We start from the raw sequence: 18,712 nt of genomic DNA on the forward strand, positions 1-18,712 counted from the left end.
CACGCGCCGTGCGACGTAGCCAATCCCAAAACGCGCAGGGGGCGTCTTCCCGGCCACCTCCCTCTATCGTTTATCTCCCGCTGGAGAAACGTGAACGACCATTGGTCAAAAGTCACACGTCTCGCCGAGGAAGGAAGACCAATCACAGAAAACATGGGCGGTTCTGGACCATACCATTCTGCTTCAAGAATACGAGAAGATTCGATGGTTTTGTGAGGGCCCACACAGAATATTTTTGTGAAAAGGTGCGTCTTAAAGCTTGTTATCGTATTCTATCCTCAGCGGAATTGTTCTGAAGGTCAGAAACATTTGTTAACTAAAGCAAAAATGGTTTATCCCTAAAAAGTAGTCCCTAAAGTGTAGAAGAGGTTTAAATTTTTAAAGAGAGACGTTGGCACACGGTTTATAATTCTCGATTCTTAAGATTACAGCAATGACTTCAAGGTGTGTGTGGTAAGTGCCTGGGAGTGACATTTGCGGATGGATATTGTGAACATATTCTGTAAAAAACGAAAGCGCATGCAGAAGTAAACAAATGAAGGATAAAAAGTGCCGCCTTAAAGGGACAGTGTGACCGCGTTAGCGCAGCAACCTCGGACTAGGCCTCAAGATGAGAAGGCAGGTTCGAGTCCCGAGTGACGGGACTGGCCTCGGGCCCATGGGCAAAAGTGGCCGAGCCCCAGCCCCAGTCTAGTCTTTCAGGGCCGCCGCCCCAGGGAGTGGTTCAAAATGGTGGGCCGTAATCGAGCCTCCCGTCTGGTCCCGGACCCTGGAAGCGCGGGGTGTACGCCTGGAGCTCCCTAGAAACTAGAAACCCTGGGCTGGAAGGCCTCGGCCCCCAACCCCACACCCGGGCCTCAACTTCTGTCGAAGAAAATGGCCTCTTGGGACCTGCTTGATATCTCTCTCTCTCTCTCTCTCTCTCTCTCTCTCTCTCTCTCTCTCCCTCCCTCCCTCCCTCTCCCTCTCCCTCTCTCCTTCTCTCCTTCTCTCCTTCTCTCCTTCTCTCCTTCTCTCCTTCTCTCCTTCTCTCCTTCTCTCCTTCTGAGCCGACGGAGAGCATTTCCTGAGACGGACAGAGGAGTCCCGGCAGGATTCAAAATTAATAACGAGTTTAAAAAATCAACCTTGGCTACCCCAGAAAGAAGGAGTATCACCCACAGGGGCTCTTCCTCATCAGTGGGCTCTGGGCAACACTGGGAAGCAGAACCAGAGGCTTCTCCAAGGAGGAGGCCTTGGTCAGGAGGAGGGACAGGAGGATATTGGCCTAGGTCTGTGGGGTAGATTCCCAGAGCGGGTAACCACAGGACGACAAATGTATACTTGAGCAAATTCTCCACAGATTCCAAGCTCCTGCCCTGGGCCCGGGTGTAATCCTAAAATCCCTTCAACTTCTCTCATGCAACACACCCAGTGACCCATTCTTACTATTTCTTCCTTAAGATCAATGGCCGACATTCCAACCGCTTTCTACCATATAGCATACTTTTACACACAACCATTTGACCCCACCACAGCGCAGAGTTAGGGTACAAATTACTGTCTCCATTTTAGACATAAGAAATCTCTTAAGACTCAGAAATTGACTTATCCTTGTTCATGTTACAACTAAGAGACAATTCCAGTTAGTGAGAAACCCCAATGCCATTTTTCTTTTTGTCACAAACACAAAATTCCTTTTTTTCTCAAGAATTCTGGATTTAGTTCCTTTTCATTCCCAACAGCTTCAGCCTAATTTAGGCCCTTATTTCTTGATTTAGCAAAGATTTCTTTGGAGGGCCCAGTGATCAGTACAGTGTCATCCCTGCTGCTCATGGACTGTGTGGAGAGGCCATCAAACCACAGTGAGCCAAAGTGGCAAGTGTCAAAAATACAGGAGCTTGTGAGTCAAGCTGCTTAGGTGTTGGGACTTGCGGATGGATTTCATGAGGAGGTGACTTCTTGGCTGCTTCTGAAGGATGAAGCTTTTCAGGCAGAATGGCATGAAGAAGGCCATTCTATGAAGAGCAAGCATCACTTGTCAGGGAACTCGAGTGTTTCTGTGGGGAGATGGTGATGGCATGCCGAGAGGGAAAGGCGAACGAGTGCCTCTGGGGCACACAGCCAGATGTTTTGAAATTGACCATCGCAGCCTGTTTTCCCTGGGCTTCCGAGAACTCAGGTCCCATTTGAAAAGCCTGCCCTCTAGCTGCTTCATCAGTCATGCAAGAGGCTCCCTGGGAGCTAGAGCTGCCCCTCACCCTGGGAGTCAGAGACCTCCAATTTGTTACCACATTTTCAGACTCTAGAGGACTCCTGGGTACCCTCAACTGGGATTTAGAAGGTATAGCTGAGCCCAGCCTCAGTTTACTGGACAGGGCTCAGCTGTATGGGTTCATTTGTTATATTGGGGGAGAGGTGGCCAGACTAATAGGTTGTGGAATCCTAGAATTCTATCAAACAGGAGGCCACGCACCTTACTATTAGCTGAGTTTGAACCCTTTGTCATGCATTTTACACGTTGTGGTCATTTAAACATCAGGACTGTCTTATGACGAAAAGATCCTTATTTGGTAAACAAGGCAACCCAAACTGAGAGCAGTTATAAATCTTGCCCAAGTCACATAGCTAGTGTGTACAAGTGGTGGAGCTGGCTTCCCCCCCCCCCACACCTGCATCCCCAGCACCAATTTGGTCCCTCTCTCACTATCCCTCTATTGTCCATCCTTAACACAGGGGTTTATTCAGCACCTCTATAACCCTGGGCTGGACTGTGGAACAGCAGGGCCCGTGTGTCTGTCTTGAGGGACACCACCTTGAGAAAAGGACTGACAGTCAAAGAATGACCATGGCTTCCAGTGGAGTGAGTGATGGCCAAGCCTGGGAAAGTGGTCAAGGCCAGGAGTTAACCAAGGTAACTCAGGAGTTTAAGGGTCTCCAAGGACGGGCCTTGAGAACTGCCTCTGTCTTACCCAGGGGCAGAAAGGATCTGGGGCCCAAGTGGTGGCAGCTACAGGGGCCTCGAGGCTAATGCAGGACTCCAAGGTGGGGACCCTGGCCAGTGGCCTCTGAGGTGGTCAGAGTGGTAGGTTCCCTGCCGAATACAGGCTCTTGGCTAGAGCCAGGACGGCCAGGACAACGGGGTCAGGGCTGCCAGGAGGTGAGAAAAATAAGTTCGGAGCCTGAGAAGCCAACAGCAACTAGTGGCACCCGGAGGGCCGTGCCCACGAGGGCGTTCTGTCCACCCCAACGGGGCCTTCTTGCGTAGGGCCCCGTCCCTACTCCTAAGGGCAGGGCGGGAACAAGGCTCCAACTTGGTCTCAGCTTTCCAGAAAGTTTCTAGGAAGTCATGGGGAGGGGGCGCCGGGTGCAAGCAGCTGAAGGAAAAGCGGGTAGTGGGCATTTCCGGGTCTAGAGTGTCAGGACCCCAAGCCTACGCCCAGCGAGTGGAGCAGAGAGCAGCAGCCCTTGTCTTCGAGCAAGGTCCAGGCCCCGCTAGGCCCCCGACGGGGTGAAGGAGGCAGGGCCGAGCCCTTGGCCACGGTCCCCGGACAGTGGGCGTGGCCAGCAACCCCATCTCCCGGGTGCCCCCGCCCTCTGCTTCTCGTGAAGACCCTGGCCTCTGTGTTCATTCACTTGCCCCCGAAAGAGACAGCGTCCTCAGAAACCACCCGCGGGCCTCGCTGGGCCGTTCACAGGGACGTGGAGGGGCGGGGTGCCGAGAAGGTACGTGCCTCGCACACCCCAGATCCGCTTTCCGCCTCACTTCGTAGACGGCAGAAGATTAAAGTTTTATTTTATTTAGTGAAACAGTCACTTGTCAGTGAATCTTCAGTGAAGACATCCTGAGTGTGTGTTGGGGGAGGAATGCCAGCAAACGGAGCTCACGCCCCTCCCGCAGGGCCTGCACTCTCAGCCTTCCCCCAACTCGGCTTGTCTCCTGGCCTACCTCCCGCCCAGCCAACCAATCCCAGGCCCCAGCCAAGTCCCATCTTGCCCTTAGCTCAAGCCTCCAAGGGGAGAGGCTGGAGTGGGAGAGGAGTCAGGTGACCCAAGAGGGTGGGGAGGGCAGAGACTGAGACCCGGCAGCTCCGCCCCCGAGTCACCGGCCAACCCAGAACCCGGGACGTGCACCACAAAAGCTGCCTCCCAAGGAAGCCTGTGTGGGGGTGGGGAGAAGCGTCCTTGTGAAGCTGTAGGGAAGGGTGGGGTCTTATCCGGCCCCCATTAGGGGAGGGGTGCCAAGGCAAACACTGGGGGTGGGGATGGAGTTGAATTAATGCTGTTCTTCTAAACCCTACGAAGGCTCAGGGCACAGCAAGACAGCGGCTCACAGCCTCTTCCGTTGGCCGCAGAGACTCCTCCTTTGACAGTCACCTCTTCTGGGTCCGAAACTGTCTGAAGAGCCACTGGACAATGAAGGGCCACAGGAGGAAGAAGAGCAGCGTGGGACCCGAGAACCTGAGGAGCCAAGGCCGAGCACTGGCCCGGGGCCTCTGCTGCCAAGAGGGAGGGAGTGAGTCAGGGGCCAGCGGAGGCCTCAGCACAGATAGCACCCTCCTTAGGAAGCTGCCCCAGAACTCAGTGAGAACTTCTACTTCCCAGAGATTTGTGAGGCTGGGGCAGAGAATGCCCTACTCCCATATCTGCACCACTAGAAGGAGAAGGACACCTGGGGTCCGTAGTGTGTCCCTGACAGATGGGTGAGCCCCAGCTCCCTCCCACATCCTCCTCCCAGGGCCATTCCAGGTGCCAAGAGAGCTGGAAGCTGGAGAGGCCGCAGGCTGTCTCCTCTGGGCCACAAAGCAATGACCCTGTTGGTGTGGCCTGAAGACCCCATATTATAAAGGATGTGCCACATATTTCACAGGGCCCCAGGTTGCTCAGATATTATTTCTAAATATTTTCTGCTAAAAGGAGCCAGAGCTCCTTGGAAAAGTGAGTGATCCCAGGTCTGGAGCAGGGAAGATAGACGTGAATGTGAGACATCTTGTGCCAGAAAGCAAGAAAGCTTTTAAAGATTAATGAGGTCTGTTATAAGAACATAGGACCCAGTTGGAAGGAGTCTCCACTGATGAAAGTTATGACAATCTCAGCATCAAAGAGAATGACTGCAGTTGACTGAAATAATCTCTAAAATCCATGAGTCCGTAATGATGCTCAAAAGAAGAGAAAGTTGAAAATCTGTCATTGAATTGGCTGTCAAATCAACTTATTTAAAAAAGAAAAAGAGAATTAAGCACTTATTCTGCCTTTTCATAAGGCATTATATTTCAGAGAAATCCTAAATGATCAAGGAAACTACAGAAAAATAACAGCTAATAAATGTTAAAGGAATAATAGAATTTTAAAGTCAAATTTTTGTAATCACTAAATAAATTATCAATCCAGGCAAGGATTATCAATTGTTGTCAAAATCTATACAGGAAATGAGCTAGACAGGGTACTGGACAATCCCTGGCTGCAAGAGGAAAACATGACATTATGATGGTAAGACCTGACTGTCACCCCTTTATCCATGCTAGTGGTCCATGTAAGAATAATGGTGGGACATCTAGATATGTGCCCCATTATGTGAAGGACATCACCTCTGATGAAATCCGGTCATGTAAAACTAGCCACCAGGATATAGATAGACCCAAAAAGTGGAACATTTCTACAGGACCACTGGCCCATCTCCGTAGCAAGGAAAAGCAACAGGGCTGAATTAAAAGTCTTAAAAGGAGAGAGAAACCAGATGCAGCATGTGCTCCTGGGATGGACAGACATCATCTGGAAAAGGCAATTTAGGGACAACTGGAGAGATTTGAGTTTGTATTGGCTATTTGATGATATGAAGGAATTATTGTATGATAAAATTAGGTAGTATAATGTTCTTATTTTTAGAGATGCAAATCCAAGTATCTCAGGGTAGAAATCTTTGAAATCCTCAGCATATAAAATTAGTAAAAAGTAAACAAATAAAGCCTGCGGGGGGGGGGGGGGCGTTGAAATGTTAGCCACTGTGGATGTGAGCAAATTCCTGCCACCCTGATTGACACTATGCCAAGGGGGTTAAGGGTCACCTAAGTGACTCCCCCACATCCAGCAATTCAGCCCTCGCCTGCCTCCACAACCCCAGGCCTCTCAACAGACCCTCTCAAGAGTTAATGGTAGGTGCCAGCTTTGGGGGGGAGATAGACCTAGGGCCACTCCCAGCTCTAACAAGAACAGTGAACTCCATTGCAGACCTTCTTGTGTGTTGGGCACTGGGGAGGTACCTACATGCAGTATCTCATCTAATCCTCACAGCAGCTCTGAGGTTCTTCCAGGCTGTGTGCCCTCAGGTAAGTTACTCAACCTCACAGAGCCTTAGTTTCTTCATCTGCAAAGGGGAAAGGAAAACCTATTTCATAGGGTCGTTGTGTGGATTAAATGAGATAATGCGACTAACATGTCATGCACACAGCTGGGGCGCCAGAAATGACAGAAGCTGAGGTGTAAGGAGCAAGCAAATCTAGGAATCGAGGGGAGTGAGGGCTGAATTGTTTGGGGGGTAACTAAATCTGGGAACAGAAGTCCTAACTGAGGGACAACAGGAACACACAGCCCTAATACTAAGAGCAAACACATCCTGGCCCTTCCAACTGTTGGAATTAGTCTTCCCGCTCAGTGTCTTCAGGCAAAGGGTGGGAGGTAAGAGCAGGAAAAGTGGGCCCTTCCCACTCTCCCTTCCAGGGTAGAAGTAGTTCAGATCCCGACTTCCCTGCTTCTGTTGTTGTGAGTCACACCATTCCCTCGAGGAGGCAAGGGTATAGGCAAGTAGAGACATGGGGACAAAGACAGATGTGGATAGATGAAGAGCTCAGAATAGAAATCCTCAAGAGTTCTGCCCTAATCTTGCTCTGGGTCTTAGAGGGGCTCACCTGCTTGGGGGGACAAGGCATGCTCTCCAGGCTTTTCAGTCTCCCCTGGACATCCCTCATGCTCTCCTGCAGTGCTCGAACTGTCCCCAACAGCCACATGTCCAATTCCTGGGACGCTGGCAGGCTGCCCTTTGACTCATCTGCAGAGAACAACGTATAGGGAGGGGGACTCAGGGCAACTTAGCTAGGGGCAGGGTGGTGGCAGGCTGGGGCAGGTCCAGGGAAGAATAAGAGTAGGGCACAATCCCTGTACCAACTCTGACTCTTGTATATCTGCATGACTGAGAAACAGGCTACCAGGAGTTTGAATCCCAGTGCTGCCACTAGCCGTTGACTTTGAGCACATCAGTAATTTCTCTGAGCCTCATTTCGTCATCTGAAAACTAGAGGAAGATATCCTCTCCCTCACAGGGCTGAGTGCTCAAAGGCATGAAGGAGATAATATTTTTGAAAGTACTGCTGTAGGACATGGAACCGTGAAAGTTCTAGAAGGGGATAGGGCAGAACTCATTGTTGTCCTTTTAGAGTCCTAAATGGGAAGCCCAGAGAGAGAGGATGACTCCCAAGGCCATGTAGCTGTAGCCTCATAGAAGGCTAGCACTCCCACCCCAGATGCCCTTCTTCAGCGCCTGGTGGCTCCTGATGGCTCTCAGGGAGAAGAGGCTGGGCAAGGACTTTGCCCATCCAGGCTGGTGTCTGGCTGTTTGGCAACCCTTCCTGGGCAGAGGCTGCTCTCTCCCGTGCCCAGTGCTGTACTTTCATCTCTGCCTCAGGAGGGCAGCCAGGGAAAAGCCCAGGGCACCAGAACCATAGAGAAGGGCAGAAAGGGGAGAAGGGTCAGGCAGTGACTCACCTTTCCCTGTGGGGGGCACAGGGTTGTTTCTTGTATCAGGCTCTCCTCCAGAAGCACTCCTCTGCTCTCCCCAAACCTGCTGAAATGAGTCAAAAGGTCTAAGGGGGACAGTGGGAGCAGCCAGGGCACAGTGGGGGGGGAAAAGAAAGGGGAAAAGGGTTGTCTCACCAGCTCAGGCTCCAGCTGCTCCAGGGAATCACAGAAAACTTCAGAGTCCAGGTCCCTGAGTGGCTGGGACTCTGGGGACAGAGTAGGTAGGTTAGTGACAACAGGGAGGCTATGGAGCAAAGGGTGTGCAACTGGGCAGAGGCATCTGTTCAGGGGACAGTATAGATACTGCCATTAGAGGCACAGATGGGTCCCAGAAGTGAGGCCCTGGAACAAGAATCCCAGAACCTTCCTCCTGGCTTCCTCTGGAGCCCAGGAGGTCTCTGTCGGCATGAGGTGTAATAGACACAGCATGCATCTAGGCTTCTCCCCTCCACCCCACCTAGAGGTCCCTCTGCCCCTGGGTTTGGCCCTCTGTCCCTCCTGCCCAGGCACTGACCTGGGCTTGGGGGTGCTGGTTCCTTGGGGAGGCAGGGAGGCTCTGGGGCAGCCCCAGCATCTCCATTCAGTACCTGCTCGTTACAACCTATAGAGACACGGTGCCCAAGGGTGGGGCTAGGAAAGGCTGGTGCCCCACAGTGAGATCAGGCCTCTGCTCCCATTAACCACAGACTCTGCCTGAGACCCACTCCATCAGGGGCACTGGTTGGTGTCCTTACAGGGACATCATCTAGAGCCCTATGCCCCCCCACTAACTGAGCAACCCCCTCAGCCTGGACCTAAGACAGTTCACTCAGCACTTGTGGAGCTTCTACCGTGGGGGCCTGACCTGTGACCCTTCTCAGGAAGGTTTCCGGAGGCCTTGGCATGTCAGGGATCAGCCGGTACAGGGGTTCAAAGTAACCAAATATGTCATCTGCCACCTCACCCAGTGGTACTGTATCAATCACCTGTAGGAAATAAGGTTTATTGGGGAGCAGCTGGTCCCTCCCACCCCTGCCCTCCTATCTCTTTGAGCTATTCCTGCTGTCACACCCTCTACCTTGTACTCAATCAGAGAACAGGTTGGAGGGTACGGCATGAAGGTGGTAATTTTCATGGGGTATCAATATGCAAGAAACATAATGGGGGGCAGCACTAGAAGGGTGGGAAGCAGGCCACCTGGCTGGAAGCCTGGGGACAGAGGAGCCCACAGCCTCTCCCTACCTTCTGTGCCACCACCTTCATCTCAGTGATGTAGGCGGACATGGCCTCCTCCCTGCTCATCTTGCCCAGGCTGTTCCAGGCATCCCTGGGGGGCAAAGGGCTGTGAGAGGCTGATTGATAGCTGAGGCTTGTTTGCCCATCTGTGGGGAGCTCACCACTTATATCGTCCAATGGGGTCCCAGAACCCAGGCCGGGGGGCCAGGCAAGGCCCCATGGTAGCCTGTTTGTAGTAGCTGTAGAATCGCAGCATCTCTTCATAGGAGGGGCGGTAATAGCCTGGGCAGGAAGTTGGGAAGTGGAGGGCAGAGCATCACCCCCAGGTCCAAGAAGATGGAGGTGGGGGGAGAACCACCCCTTGGAGAGGGCAGAGATGAGGGGTGTACCCAGGGGCAGGAGGCAGAGGGGACCCCCAGGACAGCCCAGGCAGGGACTTGTCTGCAAAAACTCACCGGATCAGGGCCTCCTAGGATGTAAACCCCAGTCATCTGGACCCCCAAATGCAGGTCCCCATGCCCTCACCCTTACTGTTCTTAGGCAGGTTCTGAATGACTCTGACTGCGGCCTGGAACTGTTCCTGGCAGTCCGGTTCTGGGCTTTCATTCTTGGTACCCATCCCCAGCTGCTCCAAGGCCCTACTTTGGAACGACTCTGTAAGAATAAGCCTCCGTGTGAGCAGGCCTCCAGCGTGACCCTGGCACAAGCCTCCTAAGCCACTGATCCACTTCCCAGAGAGGCAAACTAAGCTATTCAGAGGCCTGAATGAGATACCAGGGAAGGCCAGAAGCTGTGGCTGAGGAGACACTTTTTCCTACCCCAAGGCAGCGTAGGTGAGTCCTGGGTGCGTGGAGAGGACCTCCGTGGGTGGGTGGAGGGGCAAGTGGCAAGGGGTCGCAATGCCCCTCTAGATACACATCTCCAACTTCTAAAAAGGCGAGTGGGCGAACAGACTCACACCCTGGTCCCCGCACCCCGGCGCGGCCCAACCTCCCGTCACTCACCCCGCAGAGCCTACTCCCGGGACACCAGTGTCCTCTCTCGCCATCAGCTGGAGGCTTCCTACTGACCTCCGGGCCGAATAGGGATGCGGAGCGAGGTGGGGGGAATTTAAACCAATGAGAGAGCCCGTTTCAGATCCGGCTTCTATTCCCAGCCACTCAACGCGGCTCTTTCATGATTATGCAAATAGTTTGGTTGTGCCTCTCCCAATCAGGCGGGGCGAATCCGCGGGTCGACTCCCCAACCCTGGACTACTAGAGGCGGGCGGAAGCGCCTCCTGGTGGATACGGTGAAATGACACGGAGTCCTCGCGCCTCCTGTTGGAAACCCGCATCTGTCAGCTGAACCCCGGTCCTCTTACCACCCGTTGTAGAGAAAAAAGGAAGTCATATGTTGGGGTCAGGAGTCCTGGAGGAGGGGCAACGGAGCTGCGTTTTAGAAGCCTTAAGAGTAAGCCAGGGGGAAAATGAGGAAAGTCATTCCTGGAGGAAGAAATTAGGATATCAAAAGTGCAGAGGCGAAGACTTACTTGACATTCAGAAAGAACATCCAGAGAGGGGTGGGAACCCCAACCAGCATACAGAACTTCTGGGTCGGGGGTATTTGAGAATGGAATAGAGCCTGGAGCAAGTAGATGGCAAATCTTGGTCCTAAGAAACTAAGCTTTCTCTTTGAAATGTCACGCTCTTGGCCGCCGCCAAGTGGCTGTGTGCGCCCAGCTCTCGGAGCCTCCACCTAGGGTACTTAACGGCAGACAACGCAGACGTGCGCGCACACGCAGTCACCTGTCCATCCCACCCTTCATGCACAAATACGCAGGTGGTTTCACATATAGTAAGCGTACACATGACACCAGAACCTGCACTCGACCCACGGGTTGATGTCACTGACATCTACGCAGCTTGCAGCGGCCGTCCCAGGTTGACCAAGCACGCGGCTAGGGTGCCAACTCATCCAAGCCTCGAACCCCAGAACCCAATTCTGCCGGCGACTCTAGACTTAGCGCCACCCCATCTTCTCCAGACCAGTCAGCTTCGAGACTTTTACCACTGAGGGGTCGGCAACCGGCCGAGCACCGAGAGGGTTAATCCTATGATGTCACAGCAGGAGTCTTTCTTACCCCCACCCACCACTTCCCGCTCCCCACCCCTCCGGTTCTGGCTACTCTGCCACCTGGCTCAGCTCCCAGGGTCCTTGACCCAGGACGAGCTGCCTTGCACACCCCGTTGCCTGTCTGGCTCCCTTCTGAGGTCTCAAGGTGAGACCGGAGAAGGGGAGGGTGGTCCTGAGTTCGCACTGAGTCAGGGTCCGGGGGAAAGGTGTCTGTGCCGAGGGCAGCCTTCGCCCCCTCCGGTGCCCCCAGTGGAGGTGCAGGTCGCGAATGAGGCCGGGATCCGAGGACTGCTGGGTGAATGGGGGGACTCATGAGCAGGGGGCAACGCTCGGAGCCTACTCCTCTCCATACCTCGGGGAAGGCCCAACTCCCCGCCTGAAGTCACAGCCCCCTCTCTGCCGCCGCCTCGCGCCTCCCCCGCGCCATCCTCAGCCCCGCCTCTCCTCCCTGTCCCTCCTTTCCTTTACCTCGTCCCTCCCTCTTTCCCTCCTCCCGACACCTCCTCCTCCCAACTCCCTTCTGGCGCCGCTAAGTTTCTTCGCTTACGACCGCGCGCTGAGCTGGGGCCGGGCCGGAGCTGCACCCCCGCTGCCCTGTCCCCGCGCACAGACCTCGGGCCCGGCCCCGGCCCTCGGAACCATGCTGTGCGGCCGCTGGAGGAGCTGCCGCCGCCGCCGGCGTGAGGAGCCTCCGATGCCGGCCCAGGTCGCAGCTGCCGTCGCGCTCCCGCCGCAGCCCGCACCCCAGGACACCGGCAGCAAGAGGCCTGGCTTGCGGGCGCTGAAGAAGTTGGGTCAGTGACCAGTTGGGGTGGTTCGGGTGGGCGCCAACTGTCCCCACCGCGCAACTTGGGAGGGCCGGGGTGTTCCGGTGAGCCGTTCTTGCGCTTCCCAGGCTTCATGGAGTTGTGGGGAGTATGGCGAGGTACGAAATGTCAGCACCATTCCAAATGGGGGTCGCACCTGCGGTCACCCAAGGTCCCCGGCCCGAGCCAGGCGCCCAGGATAGCCTTCGTTTCCCACCAGGAGGCGCCCAAGAGGCGCGCTGGAGTGGGAGTTTGGGCGAAGGGTGCGGATCGGGGTCCCTGAGGGCCTGGGAGAGTGAAGTGAGAGACAAGCTTGGGGCATCCTCCACCTTCCCATCACCCCGGGCCTTCTAGGGTCTGCGAGCGCCACAGGGCATCCCTGGATCTTGGCTGTCCTTAAGAGGGCAGGAGAGCTGAGGAAGAGGCTAGCCCTCTAAACCAGCAGCCCCCAAAGGGGTTGCTGCAGCATCACGGCACTGATAGGACTAGTCTAACCGGTGAGCACACTGTCCTCGGTATCAGAAAACCATCTCAGGTTGGGTGGAAGTCCCTGGGGCAGGGGAGGTAGTAACTGTGGCTTATTAAGTGTCTCTCGACAGGTGGCACTGGGTAGTTACATATGGGGTATCATTCAGGTGGTACAATCCCCATTTCACAGATGAGGAAACTGACTCAGAGAAGTCATGGAATTTACTTATGACCACACAGCTCGTAAAAGGCAAAAGTTGGCATGCAGGCTGTGCTCCATCACACTGCTGCTGGGACCCTCAGAGTCTGGGCAAAATGAGACTGACTGGGTGGTTGAGTGGCTTGAAAGAGAGGAGTCGTTTCGTATATGTGTAAATACCATGAAACTGCTGTTGGTAGAATAGTTAATGATGGAGAGGTCAGGTGTGGGGCTGAGGGAACAGAAGGACAGGGTGGCCCAGGAGACCTGTATGAATCTTGGAGCAGAATTCAGGGGTACCAAATGCCAGTCTTGCCCTTTCTTTGCCACTGTCCCCCCTCCTTGTTCTTACTTCCACCTCCCACTCATTTAACCTGAATTTATTGAGCACTGACTATGTTCTGAGCACCGTGCCTGGCACTCTCTTTACAGAGACATGACATGATCTCTGCCCTACCCTCCGTCAATCAGATATGCAGACAACAAACATTCATCGAGTGCCTGTAGTATACTCTGCCCTGGGGATTCAGCAACGAACAGGACAGACACAGTCCTGGTCCTTAGGGAGCTGAGCATCAGGAAGGAGGTCAGACAGTGAAGCAAAGAAACAAGACTAGGAAGGGAAGGAGCAAGTGAGATTCTGGGGAGCCAGTGAGGAGCCTGGCTACACCCTAGAGCCAGAGACCAGAATGAGGCAAAGGGGTCTAGGCCAGATCTTCAAGGCCTCTCCTTATAGAGTTATGGACTTTTCCCGAAGGGCAGGAAGACGTTGGCAGGAGATGTGCCGAGTAGGGGTGGGTTGGACAAAGGCCGGAGTGAAACAGGAAGACCATAGGAGGGAGGCTGAGGGGTCAGTTGGGCAAACTATGATGAGTCTCAGACAGATTTGGGCTGGTATAGCCAAGATGGATTCTAGAACCGCCTAGGATGTAGAACGGGCTGGACACTGCAGTCAGCGGGATCAGAAAGGTGTCTCTGGTGGGTGGCAGTATCATTCTCTGCGCTAAGAAGTAGTGGTGATTTGGGGAGAAGAGGAGGGCCATGGAATGTTGAGGTGCCACTGAGACTCAAGGGCTAGTATTGGGCCAGAGAAGCAGGCTTGGGAGTCAGCCGCCGACATGGGTTCTGGATGCCGTGGGAAGGCAGAGGTGATGCCCTGCACACCTGTCTGCTTCTTCATTCCACACACGTTTGCTCAGCTCCATCAATGTGCCAGGGCACTGTGCCAGGGTTTAGGGCTACAGAGATGAATAACACAGCACCTTGCCTTTGGGGAGGGAGCACAGTGTAGTGGCCGGAGACACTTGTAGACAAATAATTACAGCTGAGCCTAAGCTGAGTAAGGCTACACAGGAGCTCCAGGCACTCTGTCACAGTGACAAAGTCAGGAGCTATGTGGGTGTCAGAATGTCACCCTCTGCCCCGCCACTGTCCCATCCTGCTGCGTAACTGCCAAGAGAGGAATGTCCAGTGTGTGGGGAATGCCCCGTCTCCAGGCCTCACTGAGTCCAGGAAGGGCGAAGATGAAACCCAGGTGACCTGGGGCCCAGCCACTCAGGCCGTCAACAGCAAGGCCTAGGCCCAGCACCAGAGTAGCTTCCAGCACCACTGTGGCCATAGCTCCTCCTGAGATGACCTTCATAGCCATCCGGCCCTGTCATGCCCATGGCCACACCCCTTAGGCTAACAGAACAGATTTTATTGTAGATCAAGTCAAGGGAGAAACTAGGGTGGGGAGTGGCTTAGAGGTCGAAGAGGCCTTTAGAGCCATGGGGTGGGGGACGAAACAGGACGAGGAGGAGGGAGGAACAGCGCCCCACGCTAAGTGGGAGTCATTTGTGGAGCCTGAGGTCTCTCTCCTGTCCCTGCCCTGGGCTGGCTGTGGGCTTGGCCTGGCCCCAGGAAGCCAAGGAATAGTTGAAGAGTGAGAAGAGGGGCCCAGTGAGCATCTGCAATGGGCCAGGTGTAGTGCTGAGCCTGCATTAGCCCTGATCCTACTTAATCCCTGACGCCCCTGAGGGGAAGGTGCTACTACTGTTGTCCTCATATTGCAGATTAGAAATTCAAGGTAAAGGAGGTGAAGTCACAGGCCCAAGGCCACATAGTATCTGCCTGCCTGCCACCAAGGCCTAATTTTCAATGGCCTTTATTGCAAGAATGAATGAATACTAATTAACACCTTTATAACACCATGCCAAGGCTTGTCACGTATTAGCTCATTTAACGCTCACAATCATGAGATAGGTGGTACCATGAACCTTATTTTACAAATGAGGAAACTGAGGTTCAGAGAGATTGGAAGCTAGGATGTAGCTAAGAGAGAATGTGAACCCAGGCAGTATGGCCCAGAGTCCAAACTCAGAATACAATGAATGAATAAATGAATGAATGAGTGATTTTTACCTGCAGAGACCCTGCTACTACTCTCCCCAACAGTGGCCCTACCAGCCTCCAGGGGTGTCCCCATAGGCTTGCCAAATAAAATATAGGATTCCCAGTTAAATAAAGAATGAATAATTTGAGACATACTAAAATATCACTTGTTGTTTCTCTGAAATTCTAATTTAACTGGGCATTCTGAATTTTACCTGACAACTCTGTCTCCCCAGAGCCCCTATTTGCCTCTGTGCCCCTGATGCTCCACCCTATCCCTAATCCACCGAGTGGCAGAACACTGAGTGGGCAGAATCCTGCTCCCTGCCCTCTCTGGCCAGCACACACCACCAAGTGCCATAAGGCAAAAGGGCTGTCCTCATGGCCTGCCAAGGACGTCTCCTTCAGGGTGAGTGGGGCTGCTGTAGGTGGGGTTGGCAGCTGTAGGTCTCCAGAGCGGCCCCCAGTGCTGGCAGGTGCCTGGCCCAATGGCGGGGAGGGCTGTATAGCCCTCCTGGCTAAGGAGGGGCATGCTAGGCGGGATTGGGGGGTGGGGATGGGAGAGCTGGCTCTGTCATGCCTTGTACCGCCCTACTCCAGCCTATCCTCCATCTTTAGCTCTGGGGAGCCCCCTCCCACAACTTCTACCCCCAAGCAGGCTTCACACCTGCTCTGGCCCTGCCAGGAAGGGTGCTGCCACCTTCATCTCACTGTATCCAGCCCAGGGGCAGGAGAAACGCCCCCTGCCTTTCCCAACTTTGCTGATTCTCCAAGGAATGTTATGGACTCTGGCACCAAGCTCCACTGGGCTCTAGCCTTGTGTGACAGCCAGCCAGGGCAAGAGGGACATGCTGGGTTCCTGAGGTGCTAGGGCTGCCTGCTGGCTAGAGGATTCGGGCGGGAAGGTATTTTGGGACCCTTCACCATTGCGTGTCTCCTCCCAGAGCCTCACGGTCCCAGCCACCCAGCAAAGCTGCTCTTCCTCCCCCTCCCCCACTGGCATGAAGCTGTCGGCTGTCACTGTTCCCTGCATGTCTCACATTCCTGCTGGAGCCCCATGCGTCCTTCCTGAGTGTGCATTGGCACACACAGACACACACACACTGCCTATTTTCCTCCCCAAGCTAACCCACATTTCTCCCTCCCACCAACCCCACCCCACACAATGCCCACACCCTCTATGTACACACCACCCTACACACACCCTCACTCAAGACCTACCACTCCTTTCACACTCTGCTCTCTGCATATCACTCCTCTATCAACATGCCCCACGACCTCACAGCGGCTTGCCCCACTTTCCCACCGCCACTGCCAACATGCTCTGGCCCCTGCCCGTCCCCCACACAGGCCCTGCAACCTTCCCTTTCTTGGGCGGCCCCCTTTCAAGCTTACACGGCTTGCCTTCTCTGAGCTTCAGCGGACCATCAATGAAGAGAGTGGGATTTGGAGGTCAGAGATGGGTTCGGCCTTCCCCGTGACTCCTTCCAGCTCTGCTGTTGAGGCAGTTTTCTGCCCCTGGCTTTGGCCGCTGGGATAGAACTGCTCAGGCCCCAGACCCCACACAGCCCAGACAGCCCAGTGGTAGTTGGGAAACTGTGGACCTGCCCACTCCTCACCACTTCCTGGCCCCTCTGTAGGGGCTGAAATAAGCAATAGGCTCAGAGAAGGTGTCTGAGCCCCAGCTGTCAACACGGAACTGGAGCTGGGGGCCATGAGACTGAGGAGGACAGATGTAGTGTAACACCTGGTCCCTCATCCCTCTCAGGGCACTGCCTCAATTTCTTCCTTTATTATCATTATCGAGTGCCCACTGTGGACCAGGCCCTAAACGAAAGCGCTCCATGTGTTTTAGCTCTCTGGAACCCGCATAGTCCTGGAGTTAGGCTTCCCCATCTCTCATGCATCCAGCTCCACCACTCACCGACCCGGGGGCCCTGGACAAGTTAGTGAGCAACTCCGTGCCTCTTTTCAGCTTTATTGAGAGTTCACATGCCATACAATTTGCCCATGTAAAGTGTACAGTGGTTTCTGGCATTATTAATTTTCAAAATTGTATTAAAATATACATAACATAAAATTGGCCATTTTAACCTTTTTTAAGTGGCTAACTCATGGTAGTTTCTACATTCACAATGTTGTGCTATGTCCAAAACTTTTTCATCACCCTAAACAGAAACTCTGTAACCATTAGGAAGTAATTCCTCCTTCCTCCTCTCCCTCAGCCCTTGGTAACTGCTAATCTACTTTGTCTCTGAATTTTTTTTTAATTGAAGTATCAGTGACATATAAACTGTCTATGAATTCGACTACTCTAGGTAACTCATATAAATGGAATCATACAATGAAACATACAATGTCATTTTAGGTCTGGCTTATTTCACTTAGCATAATGTTTCTAAGATTCATTCATGCTGTAGTATAGATCAGATTTCGCTCCTTTTTATGGCTGAACAATAATCCTCTGTAGGGATATACCTCATTTTGCTTATTCATCCGTCGATGGACACTTGAGTTGTTTCCACCTTTTGGCTATAGTTTTTACTGGTATAATTTCATGATTGTTCCTCCACCTGCCCAGTCAAGGTAGCTATGGAGCAGACCCAGCCCAGCTCCAGGTTCAAGGCAGAGGTGGATAGAGAACCCATAGAAATCATAGGAGGCAGGAAGCTTGTGCACCTGCTCCAAGCAGGTAGGAATGAGGTCAAGGAAACGTCTGTGGGTTTGGGCTTGGCAGGACCTATAAATATTTACTGGGTGGCTGGGCCGACAGCCAGATCCCTCTCACATCACTGCCCAGGGCCTGGGCCCTCCTTCTGACCTCACCCCCTTACCTCTGTGGGTCCTGCCCCTCCTGACTGACATCCAGTCTCCCCAATACCCCAGGGTTCATAAGTTCAAGCAATGGAGAAATGGAGGCACCCACCCAGGGACTCAGCACTTGGCCCAGCCTGGCTCTTCACCTTCAATCTGTTTGGCTTTTTTCATTGGGGGTGTTGTTGGGGGACAGTGTGAACCAAGGGACAGTGTGATCCAGGGGCCAATGCCACTTTGGTGGACAGACTAGGATGTCACCCCTTCACCCAACAGGTTCCTGGGGGACTAGGGGTGAGGGCCAGGAGCAGGGAACCTGTCCTAGTGGGAGGCTGGTGAAGAGTTCAGGCTGCTTGTCTCTATGTCCTGTTTGCAGAATACTCTGGACAAAGCAGGCCCTCAGTGACTCACTTCCATTTCCGGCCTTAGTCATCTACTAGTCCCCCTCTTTTCCATCCCTCCCAACTATGGGCTTGGCAGCAGAGGGCTAGCCAGGTCAGGGGAGGTGGCCCCAGCTGCAGAGCCTGGTTGTTGTGGAAATGAAGGGTCCCCTTTCCCACAGCCGAGAGGTGAGAAGGGGTGGGCTCAGTTGTGGTGGCCCTCCAGGTTTCCCTGTCTTGCCACCCACCCCATTGTTTCCCAGGATGAGAGAATTCAGAGATTGCACAGATACAGGGATAGGGGTATGGGGGTCTGGTGAGTCCCTTGGCCTGGCGCATGTAATGTTCCAGCTCTTTGTCTGGAAAGAGGAGAGTTCCACTGACCCTCCCAGAGGGCCACAGTCTAAATCCTGAGAAACCCTTTGGAGCCATTAAAGTCACAGGCTGGCCCCAAGGGAGACCTTAGCCTCCTAAGGATGGCAGGTTTCTCCTCCCGCCCCTGAGATCCTGATTCTCACTCACAGTCACCCTCCAAGTCACAGGGTGGGTTTTTAAACACACAGATGCCCAGG

The 18,712-nt window shown here is 53.7% G+C and overlaps 2 protein-coding genes and 1 long non-coding RNA gene across 11 annotated transcripts in view; 2 read left to right on the top strand and 1 right to left on the bottom strand.

The window, feature by feature from the left end:
* Positions 1-40: 40 nt before the first annotated feature.
* LOC111730298 lies at positions 41-5,377 on the top strand. 3 transcript variants are annotated; one of them, XR_002776627.1, is made up of 3 exons: positions 41-245; positions 1,761-2,893; positions 4,285-5,377. It is a non-coding gene; the product is annotated as an uncharacterized LOC111730298 (long non-coding RNA). The 3 variants fall into 3 exon arrangements; XR_002776626.1 differs by lacking the exon at positions 41-245 and adding an exon at positions 252-453; XR_002776625.1 differs by lacking the exon at positions 41-245 and having other exon boundaries at positions 1,047-2,893.
* ACBD4 (acyl-CoA binding domain containing 4) lies at positions 3,759-10,068 on the bottom strand. Of its 7 annotated transcripts, XM_023521532.1 has the most exons (11): positions 9,990-10,047; positions 9,760-9,825; positions 9,511-9,639; positions 9,147-9,267; positions 8,992-9,076; positions 8,615-8,735; positions 8,285-8,371; positions 7,906-7,976; positions 7,738-7,816; positions 6,885-7,024; positions 3,759-4,478 (listed from the first exon to the last, which is right to left on the bottom strand). In XM_023521532.1, the coding sequence occupies exons 3-11, from the start codon at positions 9,602-9,604 to the stop codon at positions 4,353-4,355; spliced, it is 924 nt and encodes a 307-aa protein (XP_023377300.1). In that variant the 5' UTR covers positions 9,605-9,639; positions 9,760-9,825; positions 9,990-10,047; the 3' UTR covers positions 3,759-4,352. The 7 variants fall into 7 exon arrangements, with proteins under 7 accessions (XP_023377300.1, XP_023377303.1, XP_023377302.1 ...); XM_023521535.1 differs by lacking the exon at positions 9,760-9,825 and having other exon boundaries at positions 3,759-4,475; positions 7,738-7,813; positions 9,990-10,068; XM_023521534.1 differs by lacking the exon at positions 9,760-9,825 and having other exon boundaries at positions 7,738-7,813; positions 9,990-10,068.
* A 1,451-nt stretch (positions 10,069-11,519) lies between these two features.
* The window catches only part of PLCD3 (phospholipase C delta 3), an 18,748-nt gene continuing 11,555 nt past the window's right edge, over positions 11,520-18,712 (top strand). The window contains exon 1 of the mRNA XM_023521555.1: positions 11,520-11,894. Coding sequence (XP_023377323.1) covers positions 11,741-11,894 — 154 coding nt within the window. The 5' untranslated portion in view covers positions 11,520-11,740. The remainder of the gene's footprint in view (positions 11,895-18,712) is intronic.

Source organism: Pteropus vampyrus, unplaced genomic scaffold, assembly GCF_000151845.1.
Source record: "Pteropus vampyrus isolate Shadow unplaced genomic scaffold, Pvam_2.0 Scaffold306, whole genome shotgun sequence".
In the NCBI taxonomy this organism is placed as follows: domain Eukaryota; kingdom Metazoa; phylum Chordata; class Mammalia; order Chiroptera; family Pteropodidae; genus Pteropus; species Pteropus vampyrus.